Source organism: Dreissena polymorpha, chromosome 4 (genome assembly GCF_020536995.1).
Source record: "Dreissena polymorpha isolate Duluth1 chromosome 4, UMN_Dpol_1.0, whole genome shotgun sequence".
NCBI classification, from domain to species: Eukaryota; Metazoa; Mollusca; class Bivalvia; order Myida; family Dreissenidae; genus Dreissena; species Dreissena polymorpha.
The window spans coordinates 32,368,384-32,392,060 of record NC_068358.1 but is presented as its reverse complement, the minus strand read 5'-3'; the positions used below and the strand labels follow the sequence as shown (position 1 = coordinate 32,392,060).

At 38.5% G+C, this 23,677-nt stretch overlaps 1 protein-coding gene across 1 annotated transcript; it reads left to right on the top strand.

Moving 5' to 3' along the window:
• The first annotated feature begins 194 nt into the window (after window positions 1–194).
• LOC127879201 (NACHT domain- and WD repeat-containing protein 1-like) lies at window positions 195–22,225 on the top strand. The gene is made up of 21 exons (XM_052425900.1): window positions 195–312; window positions 917–1,010; window positions 1,505–1,636; window positions 3,524–3,653; window positions 3,968–4,173; window positions 4,897–5,042; window positions 6,153–6,255; window positions 7,378–7,590; window positions 8,020–8,190; window positions 8,627–8,786; window positions 9,078–9,209; window positions 10,672–10,821; window positions 11,435–11,654; window positions 12,614–12,770; window positions 15,868–16,039; window positions 16,420–16,590; window positions 17,468–17,671; window positions 17,990–18,241; window positions 18,870–18,970; window positions 19,295–21,607; window positions 22,191–22,225. Exons 4-20 carry the CDS (start codon window positions 3,563–3,565, stop codon window positions 19,469–19,471), a joined length of 2,826 nt encoding a protein of 941 aa, XP_052281860.1. The 5' UTR covers window positions 195–312; window positions 917–1,010; window positions 1,505–1,636; window positions 3,524–3,562; the 3' UTR covers window positions 19,472–21,607; window positions 22,191–22,225.
• The last annotated feature ends 1,452 nt before the right edge of the window (window positions 22,226–23,677 follow it).

Sequence of the window (23,677 nt, the reverse complement as noted above, 5' to 3'; positions counted from 1 at the left end):
TCCGGCTTCCCCCCTCCCCACTACACCGAAATCGACAATATTAAAAAAAGAACTAAATAGCTGGAAATTGCAGCAATTATTCAAAATTCGTCCAAACGTTTGTAAATCTTGTAAGTTAATAAGGTTGGAGTGCTAGGACACACTCCGGGTCCTCGAATAATGCAGCCTCAGGTGCGAAATGCGTTCCCCTGTAGGTGGTATTCCCGGGACGACAACGCGGTTCCTCCCGCTTACATCCTCGCATCCATCAGCACGCACTTGCCGGATTTCATAAGCATGGACAGAGACAGGCAGAAAGTCGGCAAAGAGCAGGTTCGTATAGTACTTTTATAGGCCGATATTTTTAGTAGTTTATGTCGCGTGTTCTTTTCATAAATGATTTGTCTAAAGACTCTTACTATGTCACAAATCACTACATAATTATCTCATTTATATTTGTAATAAAGCATTGAAAATATTGCAACAAAAGATATACACATATGTACCACAGTTTTGGTTTATAGTTGTAAATCTTTTTGACGTAATACCTTAGCTTAAATTTCAAACTGTAATATCATTATGCAACATTGTTGTAATAAAAACATATTGATTTAATACTGTTCAATAACATTAATGTACAACAGATACCACCCATTTACTATTTTGTTATATCGATAGCGAGAACAGGCGTATTCCTTACATGATTTATATATGAGCCGCGTCATGCGAAATTTCGTCTTAATGTATACACGGCTTAAGCTGTCCGGTTTCATGTCACGCAAGGTTTCGTGGTATCATAAGCGGACAACGAAGTCTGCGAATGTGCAGACTCGTCTGGAGCTACGCTTTCCGCATATGGCATAATACCCATGTTTGCATGACGCTGGTCATACAGTCTTCCAATGCTTCACACGTTTTGTTCGTTACATGCCATCAGTGGTGGAAGGAGAGCGAGCAAATGCAGCACGCTCTGGAGTCAGCCGCCACCAGGGTGTTCGACCAGGAAACGGCCCGGAAGTACATAATTTCCGGTATACTGATGTACCATTGCATATGATCATTTGATTTCCAGCATATCTGCGAACGCAAGCGTTTTAGTATTTTAATTCGGAGTCTAAGTCCAGTCTTCTACCCAGGGTATGGTGAATACCGGTGTAATTTTGTTTGTTTTGGTTTGTTGTTGGTGGTGGTGGCGGTGTTGTTTTAAAACACTTTTATTTACAATCGTTACAATACACAAGATTATTTGCATGCGTATAAAAACATTCAAATGCGATATATTAATTTTACTGGCTTTAATAATTGATTCGGTAGTTAAAGTAACGTATTTTCATACAGTTAGTTTACAATATGAAAGTGAAAAACTTTGCGAGATTTATAAATTGGTTTGTGTTTCACAAACAAATAAAAAAGATAAGAAGGTAATACAAATATGATACATTTCATTAGAAGGAGAAGTGAGCATGTACATGTATGTAAGCTTCAAATTCAATACGTTGAATACTGGTGATGTTCGTTGCTATAGTGACGGAGGCGGAAGTGGAGGAAGGCCTGCTCAAGGCGGAGGACTCCATCGCCAGGCAGGCCATCTGGCTGCGCCGGAACATCGAAGACATCGACCGCCAGGAGAGCAGCTACGCACTTTCTAGATATACCGGTGAGCGCATGCGCACGAATATGTATTATAAAGTATATGAGCCTCGGGATCAATGCAAGCGCGTAAAGGGTTGCCCCAGATAAGGCTTTGCATTCAGCACAGGCGTAGTGTAAGCGGAAAGTGTCATCACCGATTAGCATTTCCGGACTGCACAGGCAAATCTGGGACGATACTTTGCGCTCGTGCATTATGCCCAGTTTTCCAAGAGCGAGACTCTCTATGTAAACACGTGCGATAAATGCGTACATCGTTGTTTTCGTATCTTAAGGTCGTGCCTATTCTATAAGGAATATTTTACTTTTGCATAACGGCTTTTCGTATTGTTTTTGTGATCTTTCGAATGATTGATGAGCCGAGTTGGATTGAAAATGGTAATGCATTGACTCAAACGATTCATATGGTCGCGTATTCATTTTTATCACGTAGTTCGTGTTGTGACGCAGTTATTGTTGTCGTCACATTAATCATGCGGTCACGTGATTCATAATGTCACGTTTAGTCACGTGCTCAAGTAGGGTATGTTGTCAGCTGGTTTTTTATGTAACGTATAGTCACGTGTTTACGCAGTGTATTGTCACGGGGTTAAATCTGCCACGTATAGTCACATGCTCACGTAGTGTGTGTTGCCACGTTCTTCCTTCTATCACGTAATTCGTGCTATCACGTATTGTCACGAGCTCATGTAGTGCTTGTTTTCACGTGGATCATTATAACACGTGGTTCATTATGTCAAGTAAAGTCACGTGCTCACGTAGTGCGTATTGTCAAGGGGTTCAATCTTTCACGTAAAGTCAAATGTTCACGTTTTGTGCGTTGTCGCGTGGTTCATTTTGTCACGTATAGTCACATGCTCATGTAGTGTATGTCGTTACGTTGTTCAATCTGTCACGTATTTTAAAGTCCTCACGTACTGTGTGTTGTCACGTTGTTCGTTCTGTCACGTATAGTCACGTGCTTCCGTAGTGCATGTTGTCACATTGTTCATTTCGTCACGTATAGCCACGTGCTCACGTAGTGTATGTTGTTATTTCTGTCACAGACGGTTACGTGCTCACGTAGTGTGTCTTCTCACGTGGTTTATTCTGTCACATACAGTCACGTGCTCACGTAGTGTTTGTTGTCACGTAGTTTGTTCTGTAACGTTGTTTATTCTGTCGCGTATAATCACATGTTCACGTAGTGTGTGTTGTCACGTGGCAAGTTATGTAACGTGGCTTATTCTGTCGCGTTTAGACGCGTTTTACGTGGTTCGTTCTGTCACGTCGTTTATTATGTCACATACAATTACATGCTCACGTAGTGTGTATTCTCATGTGGTTCGTTCTGTCACATGTTTTATCCTTTCGCGTATTTTTACGTTGTCACGAAGTGTGTGTTGTCACGTGGTTTATTCTGTCATGTGGTTCATTCTGTCACGCATAGTCACGTGCTAACGTAATGTGTGTTGTTACCTGGTTTGTTCTGCAACGTGGTTTATTCTGTCGCGTATAGTCACGTTCTCACGAAGTATGTTCTCACGTGGTTCGTTCTATCACCGGTTCATTCTGTCACATACAATCACATGCTCAAAGAGTGTTTTGTTACCTGGTTCGTTCTGCAACGTGGTTTATTCTGTCGCGTATAGTCACGTTCTCACGAAGTATGTTCTTACGTGGTTTGTTCTGTCACGTGGTTCATTCTATCACATACAATAACATGCTCAAAGAGTATGTTGTCACTTGATTTGTTTTGTCGCGTGTTTCGTCCTGTCACGTATTTTTACGTGGTCATGTTGTGTGTTTTGTCACGTGGTTTGTTCAGTCAAGTGGTTCATTATGTCAAATATATGCACTTGTTCACGTACAGTGTGTGTTGTCATGTGATAATACGTTCAGATGTATTGCAAAGTGCCAGGGTGCTCAAGAGAAGGTGGAAAAGGCTCACCGGATGTTGCGGGAACTCAAGGAGCACCGGATGGAGCGGCGCCTGCATTCAGACCAGATCTTTCACTACAACGTGCACTGGGTTGGCCCAGAAGGTATGTCGGGAGCACAAAGGCTGGTTGTGTATGCATTCACTTACCCTTTACCACTGACAATCAAACGCATTACGCGTAAAAACTAAATAACATTAACAGTTACAGTGTTGTCCTAATTGGGATTGTTTGTGCGGACGAGTAAACAAAATTTGTTAATAAACATGTACACCTTCAATGCAATTCAATAAATATCAAGACAATTTCTTCGTTTCCAATTTATATTCTGAGATTGCTTGATTTGTTAATTCATGTTCAAATTTAATTGAATAAACGTATGACGTGTAAGTATTAAGCACATCCGATTTGCGCTGCAGGGATCGATCCTGATACCAGCGAAGAGCACCGGAAGTATCTGGCGCGCCTCTGCAAGGACTTCACGGACAACATGATCTCCCTGACGACTCAGGCTATTCGGAATCGATATCTCCTGCACGACAAGCTAACCGAGGAATGTCTGCAGCACATCCGGTTGTGTCAGTCCAAGTGCGCCGAGTTCCATGGACGTACAGAGACGCTGGAGGTGCGCGCGCATATTTTCATCCTTTCAAAATTGCATTACTATCAATCTGGGAATCATGAGCAATTTCCCACCTACTAGTTTAACGAATTGTGTAATGGGTTTTAAATAAAGGATCCTCCAACTGTCCCAGACAAAGCGGTTACCGGAAACAAATTGGCACAAATGAATATCTTAATAAGCATCTGTATAGTGGACTTAATTAGTGGCTGCGTGTGGTAAGTCTTTCCTATATTAGAGCTTTAATATATTATTTGTGTACATATAACAGAGACGCTGGAGGTGCGCGCGAATATGTTCATCCTTTCAAAATTGCATTACTATCAATTTGGGGAATCATGAGCAATTTCCCACCTACCAGTTTAACGAACGTGGATGTTAAATTATTATAGTTTAACATGAAGCAATGACAAAACGTGGGAAGTTTATGACTTAAGATATGAGCCTCGCTCCAGGAAAACAGGGCTTAATTCATGTGCACTAAATTTCATTCCAAATTAACCTGTGCAGTCCGTACTGGCTTATCACGGACGTCATTTTCGAATATTTTTTTTCATTAATATGAGGTCTCTTAAAAACGAAAATCCAGGTATAGGCGGAAATAGTTGTTCTTGATTAGCCTGTGCGGACTGCACAGGCGAAACTGCGATGGCACTTAACGCACATGCATTAAGCCCAGTTTACCCTCAATTGTTGCCGTCGCCACTGTAAACTCTTCTCTTGCAGCGGATCGAATCCTACCTGCTGGACACATCGACAGCGGCCCCGCTCGTTGTGCACGGGATCAGTGGAACGGGAAAAACTTCCATCCTGGCGATGGCGGCGAAACTGTGCAAAACCTGGCTGGCCAAGACGCCCAAGCTCGTGTTAAGGTAACTTATGCCGGGCCGACTTGAGTATATCTTGAGCTTCCTCGGAACGGAAGGTTAAAAGATTCAATAAACATACACACACACACACACACACACACACACACACACACACACACACACACACACACACACACACACACACACACACACACACACACACACACACACACACACACACACACACACACACACACACACACACACACACACACACACACACACACACACACACACACACACACACACACACACACACACACACACACACACACACACACACACACACACACACACACACACACGCACGCACGCACTAACACACGCACACACACACGCTCACACTCGAGCGCGAATAATACAATAACTGAAAAGTTGAAAACGCAGCATTTGTTTTAAACTGTTTAAAATAAGGTTCCCTATATGAAAGATCGCTTAATTCAACAATTTTGAACTGGTAATTTTACCGATGTAATGAAAGATACAAAGTTGTGTTATCAGATCGACTTCCTTTATTTCACGTATTTTTGATAGACCTTTATAAATAAAAATAGATCAAGTGTTCATAAGTTTACATCAATTTTTTAACCTTTTAAATCAGGGTCCTTTTCATTTTTATAACTCGTCGGTTAGAATGCAGATAATGACATATTTATCTTCAATGTTTTTTGTTGTTAGAGATGTGTACGAATAAATTGTACACGCAGAAACAAAATAAAGTCGAGTTATTATTTATGCGTACCCCGTTAGCAGTATATGGTGATGCCCTCTCTATTATTAGATATAAACTCACCAATGCGTCCATTTACTCGCTAATTTACACACAACGGATTATTCATAAATTTAACCAAGTGCAATCCACACGTCCTTATTTGGGACGACACTTTCGTCTAGAGCGGCTTTTTGTTTAGAAGACACTTCATTTAAATGAAACAGTCCATGAAAGCGGAAAGTTTCGTCCTTGATGAGCATGTGCGTACTGCACAGGCTAATCTGGGACGACCCATAACGCCTATATATTAAGCCAAGTTTTCCCAGAACGCGGGTCCATTATTCTAATGTACCTGAAAACGTGAACACACTTCAAATAACGCACATTTCTCTGAGCCGCAGGTTTCTCGGTACAACCGTTGCGAGTTCTTCCGTTCTGCCTCTGCTACAAAGTCTGGTGCATCAACTGAGTATGCTGGATAATCAAAGCCTTCAAGCCGGACTGGTAAATATTATCATAAACTTCGCCATCATTATCGGCGCCATCATCATCATCAGCAGCAGCAGCAGCAGCAGCATCATCATCATCATCATCATCATCGTCATCATCATCATCATCATCATCATTATCATCATCATCATTATCATTATTAACACCATCATTTTTATCATCATCATCACTATCATTATCATCATTTTTTCTTCATCTTGTTCTTCTTTTTCTTCATCTTTATCATCATCATCATCACCAACATTATTATCATCGTCATATTTATCATCTGCATCATCTTCATCAGAAACATCATTATAATCACAACAGTCATCTTTATCATCGTCGTAGTCGTCTTAATGGTCGTCATCCACATCCTCCTTCTTCTCCTCCTCCTCCTTATCATCATATCCTCATTCTCATCATCATCATCATTATCAGCCTCATCATCATCATCCTCAGCCTCATCACTATCATCATCATCATCGTCATCATCATCATCATCTTTACTATCGTCATATTTATCATCTTCATTAATTTCATCAGAACCATCGATATTATCACAACACTCATCATCATCATCATCATTGTCGTCGTCGTCTTAATGATCATCCTCCTCCTCCCCACTCCTCCTTCACATCATCATCATCATAACAAATCACATTTTCTTACTTGTCTTATTCTTTGTATTGCTTGTTTCTTGTTTTTCTTTAGATTTGAATTCTTTGATTTTTTTAATGCTTACATTATAAATCTGGTCGTACAGTCTTAAATGTTTTATAATGCCAGTCCCAGGTTAATTACTTGCATATGATCCTCGTTCTGGAAAAAAGTGACTAAATGCATGTGCGTTCCATATCAGCCTGTGCAGTACGATATTATGGAAGTTTTCAGATAAAGGATGTTTATTTCACACGAATATTAAGTGTAAGTGTCCTTCATAATTAGCCTAAACGGACAGCACATGCTACCAAGGGACGACACTTTAGCACATGCATTAAACCTAATTTTCTAAAGGCGTGACTCATATGTATATCAGGTACCATACTAATTATATAAATAAAACTCCTTTCTGTTATTGATTCATGCAAAGATAATTCGTAAAGTGGATTCTTAACAATAGTTTCTCTTTTTCAGACCGTTGACCTTCTAAAAGACCAGTTGAATCTGCTCTTAAAGCAAGGAATGGCAGAGTGTCCACTCGTGGTCATCTTGGATTCTCTTGACCAGCTGGACACCTCGCACAATGGCCGCTCTTTGATGTGGCTTCCGGTTCACCTGCCGCCACACTGCAAGATCATCGTGTCCTCACTTCCGGAGGAAAAATATGAGGCGTTTCCGGCCCTCAAGGTATCGGAGCGTTCAAAAAGGCAACAAGTGTACTCGTATAAAGATAAAATTCAATGTAAGGGCGAATTCTTATCCATAATTGTCAGTTATGAAGGGCTACACACGAACCTACATTAATACTTAATATTCAACAGTTGTATAGAAATGAGAAGACCAAAAACATTGTCTTTTAAAAGTTATTTAATGATAATTATCATTTATTTAGTAATTTATTTATGCTGCCATGTGGATTTAAACATTTTTGAAATTTGATTTGTCTATGAGGAATAGATAACATTTGTTTAATACCAAACGACATCTAAATCTGTGTAGATCTTCAACTTAAAAAACAACACATAAACCGGCGTGTACGTTCTTGAAATGATTCAGGTAAGGCAAAATGTTTGACTATTCTTTTATACATATTTACATATTTGCCGTCTTTTATAGAAATTATTTCCTGACGCGGAAAGGTTTATACAGGTCCCGGAACTAGGTGAGAGGGACGCGCACAGCATAGTGTCGTCGTGGGCGGAGAAACGGAACCGGAAGTTGACTCCACCCCAGATGGACCTCCTGCTGAGCACTTTCCGGAAGTGCCCGACACCGCTGTTCTTAAAGGTGAATGCACGCAGCTCTGGAAAGGTTCAACAATAGGAAAATGAGGACAATCCACCTAGGAAATTCGAATACAACGAACAAAGAATTTTGACGCTAAATCGGGCAAAAACAAAACATTATTTTTGAAAGATAAACATTTTCAAAGTGCTGGTTGTATTTTTCAACTTACACACAATGTCCAGCAAAAAACGTTTAAGTCAGTAAATCATATTTGAATTAAGAGGGATTTTTTTCTGTTTTTTTATTAATCTCATGGGTGATACTAAGTTATAACCGTACTGTCCTAAAAGTCTTAAATCAGATGCATATTAGTCGACACGTTTTAAGTTAGAAGAAATTTGAACGTTTGATGCACACCAGATATTACAAAGCTAGGTATTTTCAATGCATTATTTTGTATAACGCTATGCCGACATTTTTTTTCAAATCTTGTCAGCTGTCGTTTGACGAAGCAATGCTTTGGCGCTCGTTCGACCCGCCGTCACGGACAGTACTGCAGACGACAGTCCGCACCGCTGTCGACTTCCTGTTCGGTCGTCTGGAGAAACTGCACGGCCGGATATTGGTGTGCCGCGCCTTAGGATATCTTACCTTAGGTGGGGGTTGAGTCACTTGAGTCTTGTTCTGGGTTAACTGGGATTCATTCACCCAAATCGGCTTTGACTGGAATTTCGTTCAGAAGATATATTTTACTCAGGAATAAAAGCAGAAAATGTCTTCCCTGATTAGCCTGTATTGACTACACATGCATGTCTGGGACGACACTTTTCGCATATGCATTAAGACCAGCTGTCCAAGAACGAGGCCTCCGTGTTGATCTACTTGCAAGCACATTAAAGAAGTCTCTGTTTAGCAAAAATCCAGTTCAACATGGATATTTACTTCAGCCAATAACGGAATCACTGAGGCGGAGCTTGATGACGTGTTGTATGACGTCTACACCTACTGGACGCCGCCCATGCGCAGACTGCCACCTCTACTTCTCGTGCGCATACGGACGGACATCGACCAATATATCGGTACTAAACCATACTGTTATTTTCTTGTTTGAATTGCATGTTTTACGAACGTTGAGCTGTTGAAAAGATAATGATGTTATATGTACTTGGGCGATTTATATTGGGATTTCCAATGCATTATCAACGTTGCATATTATTGAAATTAAGATAAAGCGTTTATCGCAACGCGGTTGAACGTCTGCCTTAAGAACTTAGTTCAATATTTTTCGGCGTTAGCTGAATAAGCCAGCTTTTCACCCTGACTTGACCTTTGTAAGTGTCCAATAATACTCAAATAAAATTTCCCGCGGCTAGGTACGAATGAATACACTTCATTTATTCCATTGGCTGATTTGAGTATAACACCATAACATTGGAAACATATCCGCGTCTTTGTAACACTGTTTTACTGCATGAAACAATTTTATCTCTAATGAAAAGGCTCAATAGATAGAACAGTTTTACAATCAATTTTCGACATAAATACAGTTTGTGCGTTCACCTTTTATTTTCAGAGAATTACCAGCGCAAAAGCGTTTATACTAGTAGCTATGTTGTCATATTTAGTACTTACTTGCATTGCATTGCAACCCGCGAGGTTTCGGGTCAACTCCCGGCCATTTGTGAAAGTCAGAGTTTATATACAGTTCATCACCGCAGTTCGCAGAAGGGGTTGCGATCATTGTGTTACACCGGTCTTACTGACAATAACGTACTGACTGTAATGCATTGCATTCCAATCCGCAAGGTATCAAGGTCAGTTTGCGGTCAGTTGCAGAAATCTTTATATAAACGCCGTCTCGTAAACTTTGTGCACTTGAAGTCTGTTTTGATCAGAAAGATACTAAATAGAGATATTCGGCGATATTATTGTGGTATGTCAATCATCGATTTTTAATATGGTTTTAACATTTGCATGATAAGGACCAATTTTGATAAAAATAATTAGAAATATTTATCCATTTAGACCAGTTTATTAAGCATGAGCACACTAATTCACTATACTATAATTATGCAATTAAATAAGATTCGAGTATTGCCGGCTGACCTATATGCAATCGTTTATTTTCATGTTTCTTGTGTTTTTCTATTCTGTAAATATAGATATCTGAGTAATAATATCACATAAAGCAAAATAAGCCACGAAATCTGGCGCAACACCCCGTAATTGATTTGCTTATGATGTAGCTAAGAACTGCGCAGAAAAAAGGCATCCGCTACTTTTTATCTCATAGAGATAACTTTTGATCGTTCATAAACATCGACCACAATCAACGCCGTATATCTTTTTAAAAGATATTTCTTGTTTTAAGTGACTTGTTATGAATTTAGCATTAGCGGGAGTGGTAAATTAGCTACATTCTGCATGTAACAAGTCAATGCACTTAAAAAGTACATGTACTACATACACACTGCGCGTATTTATTTCAATGCTCTGTGATTGACTATAATTAGCAGATGTGTGGTTGTTTTTTCACCGCAGTTGAGCGCGGTGCAGACGGTGCGCGCGTGTTAAACTGGTACCACCGTCAGTTTACGGAAGCTGCACACGAGCGCTACTGCGCAGATGATGCGCAGAACAAGGGTCTCCATGGTAACCTAGCTGATTTCTTCGCGGGAACCTGGGCCAAAGGTATTATTGAGCATAATTATGATATGTATGGACAGTCAGTCGTTACATCAGAAACATAATCACAATAACAAGTATGCAAAAATGAAAATATACGTAGATTTTTCAATCAGGCGCAATTTGCTATGTGAGTCTTTGATATTTTTTCCCTCAAATATAGAAGTATAATGTGGAACATTATCGTATTCATTAATTTTTAAAAGTTTCATTATTTTCCAATTGACGCAAGTCGTTTTTAAATAGAGAATTTTAATATTGTTATTATTAAATCACTCCCTGTAATATCGAAATTTTCACCGAAAATACATGTAACAAAATTCATGTGCTAGCTCGGGAGTATCTATCAAAGTATCGCTGTAGGAAAACCGGACTTAGTGCATGTGCGTATACAGTGTCGTCCCAGATAAGCCTGTGCAGTCTACACAGGCTAATCAGGAACGACACTTTCCGTTTTAAGGTATTTTTTTGTTTAAAGTAAGTCTCTTCTTAGCGAAAATTCAGTTAAGGCGGATATTGCTGACTGCAGAGGTTAATCTGGAAGACACTTTACGCACATGCATAAAGGCCAGTTTTCTGAGAACAATGCTAAAATAAGCTTTAAAGTGTTTTATTCCAGGAAGAAAAAAGCCGTACACGAACGCTAAAGGGGAGGTTATAGAAGGGGACCGCTATGTGACGTCACAGCCCCTTCTCTTCGGAGAGGATGACTACAACATACGGGCTCTCAACAATCTGCCCTATCACCGCCTGCACGCGGGTCACGTTGACCTTCTCAAGAAGGAGTGTCTCGCCAACGTGCACTTCTGCGTTGCTAAGTTACACGCACTTCCTGTTGAGTAAGTTTTATGGTTAAGAAATGTTACAACGTTTGTTATAATTACTTACCTCTATCATTGGTTTTAGTTGTTGTTTACTGTCATCGATACCACTGTAACTATTGTATGTGGACTTTGTTACCTGATGTAATTGTAGGCAGATAAAATGACTTTTTTTACCTGTTAAAATAAACGTTTATGTGAGACTGCACGATTTTGTCAAATATTTATGAATTTATATAAAATGTGTAAAATACTTATTATACACATATTTCAATAAAAATTAAAGTTAAGACGAACATGTGTCGAAAAATGCTAAATAAGCCAGATATTTAATTCTGAAATCGAAAATGTCTGTACAGTCGAATTCGCCAGCATGTATATCATGCATGTACGATGTGAATCTAAATTTAGATTTAGTGCAGATTCGTTCATACGACACAAAGACACTATTGTGTTTTACGGATCATTTTAATTTCCTGCAACGATATCTATTTATACCTCACACGAACACTTACTCCGATCCTAATAGAAAGACGAATGCTTCGGTTATTGTAGGAAAATATGTACGAAATAGGTTTGTCACAATCGGCTCGGGGCGCTAATTTGTCTTTGCTGCATTTAATGAAATTCGTCTTCAATGTAAAAAAATTCTTGCCTTTTTTGTGTTATTGTAACATGGTTTTATCAATATGCATGTATTACAATTTAACACATATAAAAATCGTGTAGTCTCACTTTAATTTAGATTGTTTGAGTTTCTTATGGGAACATTATATATAGCTCTTAACAAATAAGTAAGTAAGCTTTGCTCGGTATTAGTTTAAGCTTTTCTTTAAAATACATATGAAGATAGATAATAGTATATGTTTTTACTGTCAAAATAAACAAAAACACTGTCTCTTGTATTAACACTGGAACATGAGCCAAACACGTATTAAAAGTATGTAATTCACGCATGTTTCTCACGGTTATATCAGGGCGCTCTTAGACGACTTCACGGCGGCCAAAGCGGCGTTTCCGGGGGATTCCCTGATCAAGAACATCCTGGAGGCGCTTCTGCTCTCCCGGAAGGGACTTCAAACGGATCCGGTTCAGTTCGTGCCACAGCTACTCGGGCGCCTGGAGGACAACGAGGTTTGAAGCCGGACTCATATGACACTCGTTCTAAGAAAACTGGTCTTAATTCATGTGCGTAAAGTGTCGTCCCAGATTAGCCTGTGCAGTCCGCCGAAACTTGATTTGCGTTTAGAAGAGATTTCCTTTTAACGACAAAGTCCATAAAAGCGGGTGGTGTCGTGTTTTAAAAAAAAATCTGACAATGGTGGAATTTCTGACAAGGTGGAGCTGGTAGGGGACTTTTATTGCTTGGCAATAGTCTTGTTTTGCTTATTTTTCCAAGACCTTTATCTAACTGAAATTAATCATCCGTAATAAACGAAGCAAATTCACTTATTTTATCGTGTTTTTATTTTTTAATCGTAAATTTAGACTATTACGAAAATTTAATAAAGACACAAGTTTAGGAAGTCTAGAAAACACAATTGGAACTATTAAAGTTTATTTAAGGCTCCGTATTTTTCATGTTGAACATGCTTATCATGAATAAAGATGTTATTAAGAAAATTTAATAAATAATGAAATCAGTTTAGAAAATATTGAGAACAGCCTAAAAAAGTGTGTTTTTTTTCAGACTATAAACTTTGATATAACATGTTAAACGTTATTTAAATAATTATATAAGAAAGTTATAGGCAAAAGCTGATATGTCCTTTTCAATAAAAAGTATGCCATGTTCTGACATTTTACACAGTTTTGCAAATGAATACCTCCGGTACTTGTTCAGTTAGAATCACAAAATTCATATCCGGCTAGTGATTTTTGTATTAGCTTGAGAGCGACTTTTAAATAAAAGAAATTGCTTAAAAGCACTTTAGTTTTAGACTCAACCAGATACATACATTAAGTTTTAAAAAAAGTTTGCCTATACCTGAAATCTTATAGAGGTTCGCTAATAAATATTTCCGGACCAAATTTAGAATCACAAACTTCATTTCGGCTATAGAATTTTATATTATAAGTCCCCTACCGGTTTCACCGGAGGGGACTTATGGTTTTGTATCCGTCAGTCCGTCAGTCCGTCACACTTTTCTGGATCCTGCGATAACTCTAAAAGTTCTTAATATTTTTTGATGAAACTTGGAATATGGATAGATGGCAATATGGACATTATGCACGTCATTTCATTTTGTTCCTACGTCAAAAATTGTGGTTGCTTTGGCAACAAATAGACTAGAAATACTGCTGAAAATGGTGTTTTTTCTGAATCCTGCGATAACTCTAAAAGTTCTCAATATTTTTTCATGAAACTTGGAATATGGATAGATGGCAATATGGACATTATGCATGTCATTTCATTTTGTTCCTACGTCAAAAATTGCTATTGCAACGAATAGACTAGAAATACTGCTAAAAATTGTGTTTTTTTTTCTGGATCCTGCGATAACTCTTAAAGTTCTTAATATTTTTTCATGAAACTTGGAATATGGATAGATGGCAATATGGACATTATGCACGTCATTTTATTTTGTTCCTACGTCAAAAATTGTGGTTGCTATGGCCACAAATAGACTAGAAATACTGCTGAAAATGGTGTTTTTTTCTGGATCCTGCGATAACTTTAAAAGTTCTTAATATGTTTTCATAAAACTTGAAACATGGATAGATGGCAATATGGACATTATGCACGTCATTTCATTTTGTTCCTACGCCAAAATTTCTTGTTACTATGGCAAATGATAGACTAGAAATACTGCTGAAAATGGTGTTTTTTCTATATCCTGCGATAACTTTAAAAGTTCTGAATATTTTTTCATGAAACCTGAAACATAGATAGATGGCAATATGGACATTATGCACGTTATTTCATTTTGTTCCTACGTCAAAAATACTGGTTGCTATGGCAACAAATAGACTACAAATAATGATGAAAATGGTGGTTTTCTGGATCCTGCGATAACTTTAAAAGTAATATTTTTTCATGAAACTTGGAACATGGATAGATGGCAATATGGACATTATGCACAATATTTCATTTTGTTCCTACGTCTGAAATTATGGTTGCTATGGCAACAAACAGACTAGAAATACTGCTGAAAATGGTGTTTTTCTGGATCCTGCGATGACTTTAAAAGTTCTTAATATATTTTCATGAAACTTGGAACATGGATTGATGGCAATATGGACATTATGAATGTCATTTCATTTTGTGCCTACGTCAAAAATTCTGGTTGCTATGGCAACAAATAAAAAAATATTCTGACAATTGTGGAATTTCTGACAATGGTGGAGCCGGTAGGGGACTTTTATTGCTTGCCAATAGTCTTGTCTTTGAAATGACACTTACAAAGGAAATATTAATAGCGAAATGGAAAATGTTTTGACACACAAAATTATGTACTATTCAATAAAGAAAGTCGGCTTCGGTCTTTTAACATAAACGAGTTCGTATTGAGTATCTCCGGAACAATAGAAGTACGGCATTTTATAAGAAATAATACTGGCTTAAACAAAGGCAAATATCTACTTTTCAATAAAATTGTCTACCTCGGTCTGAAATCTTTCAAAGTTTCGCCAATTACTATTTTCGGCACTATTTACGCTGAGATCGCAACGTTTACTTCAGACTTGAGATATTTCTATAAACTTTACAATTTTCATTGAATAATTTTATTCGATAAAGAAATCATTACATTTTATACATAGGCATTTCTGAAAGGTATGCTTTAAAAAGCAAACTTGGCCTTAAACATTACGTGCTGTTACTGAATATTGTTGCAGACACACATATTTTATAAATGTATAGTGTATATTTCTTATTTAACTTATATTTATTAAGGATATTTAACAAAACGACACTTGGTTTCATGTTCCAATTGTTTCAATCCTACTGTGCGAAGTCATTAAGTACTGTTTAATGTTTATTTGAATAAAGCGGGTGTACACTGCGATTACGCTGTAATCTGCCAAATTCTTCAGTACCGTCAGGATCAGCGGGTCACGTGATTGCCAATATGGCGGCGGTCAATTTATCGATTCTCGGATTGTCTATAATGACATCAAGAAATCTCGCGTGACTTTATAGCGGACAGAACAACTTCTGACCAGACTGCGCAATCGTCATACGACCAATATTCGCATGACGCGGCTCGATCGATTATTGTTTTTGTTTCAGGCAACAGCCGAGTTCAAGCAGCGCTTACGTGAATACAGCTCTAAAGTGTGGTTCGAGCCCGATGTCAACATCCTGGAGCGTCCCGGGGGTCAGCTGCTACACATCATCCACGTGCACACATCTAGCCTTGATTTGATGACCATGACGTCATGCGGAACTTACGTCATCACAGGTGCGTTATACGTGTTGGTGTGACTTAATAAAGTACCGGTAGTTGATGTTTGTTGTTTTTTACGAAACTGAATTAACGTTCTTAGTTAAGCTCTCTTTGACGTATAAACATTGTACGAGTGCATATTTTATTACAGTTTTGAACTTTCTTAATCACCTTATATAAGCGTAATCGATGCCACATATTGCCATAACGATGAAACAAATATTGCACGAGAGAAACCCGTATTTACCGCTTAATGGTGTGAAAACAAATGAAATGATTCACAGTCATCTACAGAAACGAAACCAAAATAAATTGGTGATAAATTGAAATCAAACGTAAAACGCTTAACAAGATGGTCTCATATCGAGAGATTATTAAAGCCTGACCTTCTTTAGTCGGCGTGGTGGGTGAAATCAAAATCTGGAACATGAAGGTCGAACCTCCGCGGTTGCTACGCGAGGTGACGACGGGTAAAGGTCAGTGCAGAAAGGTCGCGTTGTGTCATGGTGACGAGTGGGTTGCCATTGAAGTGGACAAAGTACTAAAAGTAGAAGAACTCCAAACAGGTGAGCATTGCAAATAAAATACATGTACACTCTATGGAAATGTGTATTTTTATATTATATTATATTTGTTTTCTTATTACACATCAGCAATATAAATTGATTAAAAAAACAGTAATGCTTTAGGCATTTGGAATACGAAATGCACTATATACTAGGAAAAAGAATATCAAGAGTTTGCGTTTCAGATACTTAACGGTTATTCAACGGTGTTGGTGGTTACTGACACATTTCCTGGACGAGTCAATGATATTGAAATGAAGATAAGATAAGATAAGATAGATAAGATAAGATTTATTTTGAGTCGGCAAGACATAAATAAACATCATAAGCCATTAAGGCTTTTGAACCGACTATATAAACATGTGTATAAATGTAACATGTATAAAACAGCATAAATGTAACAAGTATAAAACAGCATAGGTTGTAATGAAATAACAAAGAGTGTCGGATAATTTTCATCATAAAATCAGTCGTGATTCGATGTAAATTCATAAACACAACGACATTTTACCTCTCAAAGAAAGTGTATGCTTCAAATGTAAAACAGTAACATCAACCAAAAACATACAAACATACCACGATTACAACTGAGATAACCGCATGGGAACGGTCAATGCAAAGCATTGGTAGTTTTCACGCTGCAATTGCTTTCAACCTTTAAAAGGTTGCAATGCTGCAGTCGATATGTTGTTTTTTTGCGACAGGTCTATCCCGAGGTTCGATCCCCAGTCGAGGTGCGCTAAACGGATCATCTCCAAAGACATCAAGAACTTGCTCTTGTGATAAAATAGATTCGATTTTACTTCCAAAGTTTCCGATGTAATAGGGTGTAAAGAACAATATTATATAACCTTCATTATCGCAAGCCTGTTTGCAGGTAAACACTGTGTTGACATACCGTTCTATGGCGATTCTTGGACCACCACTAATACGTTTTGCGCTGCTGGAAAACGCAAAGAAACGATCGTCAAGCTAATTAGAAAACGATTTTACATATATGACGTCACAAATGGCAGCCTGTTGCAGACTCTTACGTCATCGAGTGACGAAGTAACATTTAACTGCATGAGCAAGCCTTCAGGTTTGTGGTAGTTTGGTCAATATGCATTAATAAGTACTGACCTTTCAAAGTCTTGTTTGTTGTTTTTTTTTAATCATACAGTAACACATTTCTTGTAATTGTCTAAGTTGTTTCATTCCGACTACAGTTAATAAATTCCTGACAAAATGCAGTTACTCAGAATTTAGTCAGAAAGTGTCGTCCCGGTTTTCCTGTGCGAGAAAAGTTACTTCAGTGTATATGTATATCATTAGTATGTCAATACACAAATATTGAAAATGAAGCATTTCTTAAAGCACGAACATTGAAAACATCTTTTCTTATCTTTATTCTGAAAAGGTCGAGACAGATACGTTGGTGTGACAGACGGCGATCAATACTTCCTGTGTGTCCTTGACCTTGATTCCATGACCTTGATGCCATGGTGGAGAGGCTTTGAGAAGATCCATTTGACAGAAAGTCAGAATGACGTACTTAAAATCACAGTTTTCGACATCTCCCCAGAAGAAACTCACGTCGTGTACACAAATAGGTTTAAATGCGAAATCGTGTTTGCGGATTTCAAAGGCAATCGTCTTCGTTCTGTTCCAAGTATGTAAATAGAGACATTTATGGTTTGAAGTACGTATATTGATTGATTAATTAATACTGGTTTATAAGAGCACATATGTATACAAGTATTTACTGAGATAAAAAATGATTTGTAGCCTCGCTCTGGGAAAACGGGTCTTCTTGCTTGTACGTAAAGTGTGGTCTCAGATAAGCCGGTGCAGTCCGCACTTCTTGCTTGTGCGTTAAGTGTGGTCTCAGATAAGCCTGTGCAGTCCGCACTTCTTGCTTGTGCGTGAAGTGTGGTCCCAGATAAGCCTATGCAGTCCGCACTTCTTGCTTGTGCGTAAAGTGTGGTCCCAGATAAGCCTATGCAGTCCGCACTTCTTGCTTGTGCGTAAAGTGTGGTCCCAGATAAGCCTATGCAGTCCGCACTTCTTGCTTGTGCGTAAAGTGTGGTCTCAGATAAGCCTGTTCAGTCCGCACACAGTAATTAGGGACGACACATTCCGCTTCATTTTTTTTCGTTTAAAGAAGTCTCTTTCCAGCAAAAGTCCCATTTAGGCGGAAAGTGTCGCCCCTGAATAGCCCGTGGACGACACTTTATGAACAGACCGTTTGCCCTGTTTTCCGAGAGCGAGGATCATTTGTATAACTTTCCTTCCTTTAGGCGATCGTCACATCTACAGTATGAACTACTCTTCCGACGGCAGATATATCTACTATACAAGCCGGTTCTCCGTTGTCTTTGTCAACTCTGCCACACTGCAGGTAACTATTCCTTTGAAACCTGTTAGGGGTCAAGTAAAAAAGTTTATACAAGCAACAAGGTAACAAAAAGTAGCGCATCAGATGGCATAACGAAAACAGTGTACGTCAAATATGTCAGTTCTTCTTTAAAATAAGAAAACATAAAAAAACATTTAAAATAAAAATAAAAAAGAAATTATATAAATAAATAAATAAATAATGTGACATGTTTGGTTAAGATCAAAAACGTTATTAATTGAACTACTATGGTTTGGCCTGTATAAAAGATTAAGATTACAAGATATGGCATATTTTCACGGCGTCGTGCACCGCTCTTTGCGACAGGAGGAAGATTGTCTGGAACACAAAATTGCACTGCTCGACGCGCGAACTGTTGACATGTTCACGGTGGTAACGATTACAAAAGACAACAACCTCAGGGTGTGGGATCGATCCCGTGACAAAAAGAGGACCACAGATCGGCAGGCCAGAACGCTGGCGCCAATAACATATATCGTGTAACTAGCGATCTTAATACAAATGCATGAGCCTCGCTCTGGTAAAACGCGAATTAACCCTTTGCATGCTGGGACATTTGTCGTCTGCTAAAATGTCGTCTGCTGAATTTCTAAAATTAGCATTTTCTTCGATTTTTTTTCCAAAGAATAATATGATAATAGCAAACAGTTTGGATCCTGATGAGACGCCACGTTCTGTGGCGTCTCATCTGGATCCAAACTGTTTGGAAAGGCATTCACAATTCGGTTCCAGCACTGAAAGAGTTAATGCATGTGCGTAAAGTGTCAACTCAAATTACAATCTGCAGTCCGCACAGGCAAAACAAGAACGACATTGTCCGCCTTTCCGCCTAGAATGTAGTTTTGTTAAGAAGAGATTTCCTTTAAATTTATAATACAATAAAATGGAAAGTGTTGCCCGTGATAAGCCTATGCGGACTGCACATGTTAATCTGGGACAACAATTTACGCACATGTATTAAGTCCCATTTGCTCAAAGCGAGGTTGATATTAAATTAAATTTTACTTGTTTTAAGGCCTGCCAAGATAGTCGTGTTCCGTTTCAGGCTTCATCTCGATTTCAGCGTCATTTATTATATTTTATTGAGTTCATGTTTTCATTTTGTGCGATTGTTTTGCGTCCTCCTGATTCATGACTGCAAAAAAGTACAGCTTGTTTATAAACGTTTATTTTTATGAAATTTGTCATGGAAATGTTTATGCTCATCAAATTCCTTTACAATAATATCAGTTGGATTTTACGAATAGTGTCTATAGAACAGCAAACGGAAGCGCATGCGCTAAGATCAGAATAATGTCCTCGCTATTAAGTGAAAAAACGCCGCAATATAATTGAAGAAAACGATCAACTCTTCTATAATTAGCACCAGGTATTGTTTTCCGCTGGGCAACCAGGAGGCACTGTTTGTGACCGGCAAGACGGGAAAGGACTCGCCGACCATCGTCGTCGGCGTGTATGATGTCGGCAAACTGGAATACCGCGCAGTCAGCGTACTAGTAAGTCGACGGGCTTTATTTTGTTGCCCACTTGTTCACCAGGATGTGCTGTTCGTTACGGACAATCATACGCCTGTCGTCGGCGTGTATGATGTCGGCAGACTTTAGTACCGTGCCAGTCGAGTACTAGTAAGACGACGAGTTATATAGATATATATCTCATTTGTTTTCAAATAAATTACTTATAAGAATCTTTTATGTAATGATTTTTTCTGCAATTATTAATACGTTCGTCTTTTGCAATATCTTGCACACACCCCGAAGTTATTCGATACGGTTCATAAGTGAATGAAAAATTTGATTAATAACAAAATAGTCAAATTAATTAAAAGTTTCAAAAAACATAAAAATATTGTGTGTCAGACTTGGAAACGATATTCCAAATAGGAGGGAGATGGCGTTGAAAACGTAGCCTTTTACAAAGCAGACAATAGATCGGTGGTCATGGCAATAAACCGGAAGTTGTACTTGTTCGACATTGAAAAGATGGACGTCTGCATCGTGTTTCCGGGTGTAGTCTCGAAACAGAGTGTTTGTATCGTGACCAAACGGAAGCGTACGTACAAATATTGTTAAAATGTTGAAATTGAGATTCGTTTTGAGAAAACAGGACTTATTTCATGTGCGTAAAGTTCCGTCCACATTTATCTGTGCAGGTTTTCATATTATTGCAACCATCGCCATGACACTTTTGCCATGCGGGGATAGCTTACTTGATACAAATTGTAGATTTCAGACTATAAATATGAATTTCTATAGGTTGAATCATTGTGAAGCAAGTCCGGGTTTCGAAACTGGGACTAATTCTTCTAACGACTGTGCAAATCGTTTTATAAATAAGAACATATTTTGGTCATTGTATCCTATATCTTTTTAGCGTTGCTTGAAAATCAAATTCATTATAAACATGACTTGGACATTTTGCGAACTGCAAGATTCGGGGCCATTGCAATGTCACTGCAAGTTACAGCTCCGCCCACTTTATATATGACGTCATCTTTCCATTGTAGAACTCCTCGTGACGTCCCGTGGTGGCAAGAACGTGAAATTGTACAACATTACAAACGGCAGCATAGACGCCATAATAAAAACTGGACACACGAAGGATGTCCAACAAGTTGTGGTCAGTTTTATACCCTTCTAATGATTATGCCATAGGCCCCCTGTAGACATGTTAAAGCAAGCAAAAACATCTTAAAACTTAATTGCATTGTGTTTGTTAATTTATTCACGAAAATTTACATTCGCGTGTGGTGTCGGCGTTCTTTGTTCATATAACTGCTGCCATTCTCCCCATACCTCTTATCCAAATTGGAGTAATGTGGAAACAGTTGACCCAGAAACACTTTGAGTTTGCTAACTAGCCGACATAATCTGACTTGTATATGTCGGAACGGCGAAAAAAAGCAAATAAACGAACAAACATAGATAGTTGAAAATATTTCTTCGATGGAAGGTAACTCCAAGGAGCCTCGCCATAGGAAGACAGGGTTTAATGCATGTGCGTAAAGTGACGTCCCAGATTAGCCTGTGCAGTCAGGCATTTTCCGCCTCAACTGGATTTTCGCTAAGAAGAGACTTCTTTTAAACTTCCATTCCTTCCCTTTTTACATTTGTGGACTCCACAGGCTAATCTGGGACGACAGTTAAGACACTAGCAATAAACCCCGTTCTCACAGAGAGTGGCTGAACTTCATGTTTTAAAGGTGAACGAACCGGGGACGCTCGCCGCAGTGAGAGTACGTGAGGGACCCATTGTGTTGATGGACCTTGTCACCTACTCTTGCATCTCTGAGATATCTGACAGTACGTAGAGGGGAGACCCGAGCATCTTTACCTTTCCGAGTAAAACAAACATTTGAATTTCACGGCATTTATCGTACAACTAATTATATGAATCGTTTCTTTTTATGTGTACACATAACAAACTAGCATACCACTTATGATAAAGCCAGTGCACTTTACAAATGTTGTTGTCAAGGTCGGTCTTATGTATTCGGTCCATCTGCTATAAGGCTTCTAAGAAGTAACCACAGTGACTGTTAAAAATGAACGTATGGTGTACACCAATGACTCTATTTCGTATTGTTCTAAACTGTTTCAGAAATTCATTTTTTTAATAAATATGTATTTCCTGTAGACGAGGGACCCATAGTGTTGATGGACCTTGTCACTTACTCTTACATGTATGAGATATTTGACAGTGCGTTTAGGAGAGTCGACAGTATATATACCTTTCTGGAATAAACTTATATTTGAATTTCGCGGCATGAGTCGTACGATCTCTGTTAAGGTTAACGTCGTTTCTTTTCCTGGGTACGCATTACATACTAGCTTACCATATATGATCAATCTAGTGTACTTTGCAAATTTGTTTGTTTTTTAAGACCGGTTTATTGTAAACGCTCAATCTGCTATGAGGTTTATAAAAAGATACCACATTGATATTTCTTTTTGTTAATCTGTTGAAGAAATTCAGTTGTATTCAAACAAATAATTATGTAATCAACAGCAGTGTTTCTACGCTCTCATAGCTTTGATTGCCTGTATAGCTTATAGTAGCGCGTTATGTGAATAATGGTTTAAATGCACGTGTGAAAAGTGTCGTTCTTGATTAACCTGCGCGGAATGCACAGGCTGATCTGGGACGAAACTTTACTACATGCTTTAAGCTCAGTTATCCTTGAACGAGGCATAAATAAGTTGGTCACTGGTTTCAGACACCCGGCATGAGTCAGACTTCTTCTCCTCCATGTTGTTTACCCGAGACAGCATGCGCTTGTTCTTCAGCGCACATACTAGCTTGGAATCAGGCGAACAGCTTTCACTGAGAGTAAATCATCTTCTCTGCTGGGACATTGAACAAAGTAGGCTGTTTTCCCATCTCCGCAAATATATGTTTCTTTATCGGCGAGCATCAGATCTTCTTGTTTAATAATGGTATTTAACAACATGACAATTATTATGTTATGTGTATTATAGGCCACTGTGCTATTACAACACAATCGGTGAAATCGACCCTGGAATGATATTGAATTATACTGGTCCATTCAGCGGCATCTACCTATTAATATTTCAAAATATAGTACCTGTGAATTTGCATATAACATACAAAAGCTCGCTTTCCATCAAAATAAGTCAACTCAATATTCAATAATATATGGTATTAAATAACAACTCGTTTCCGAGTTTG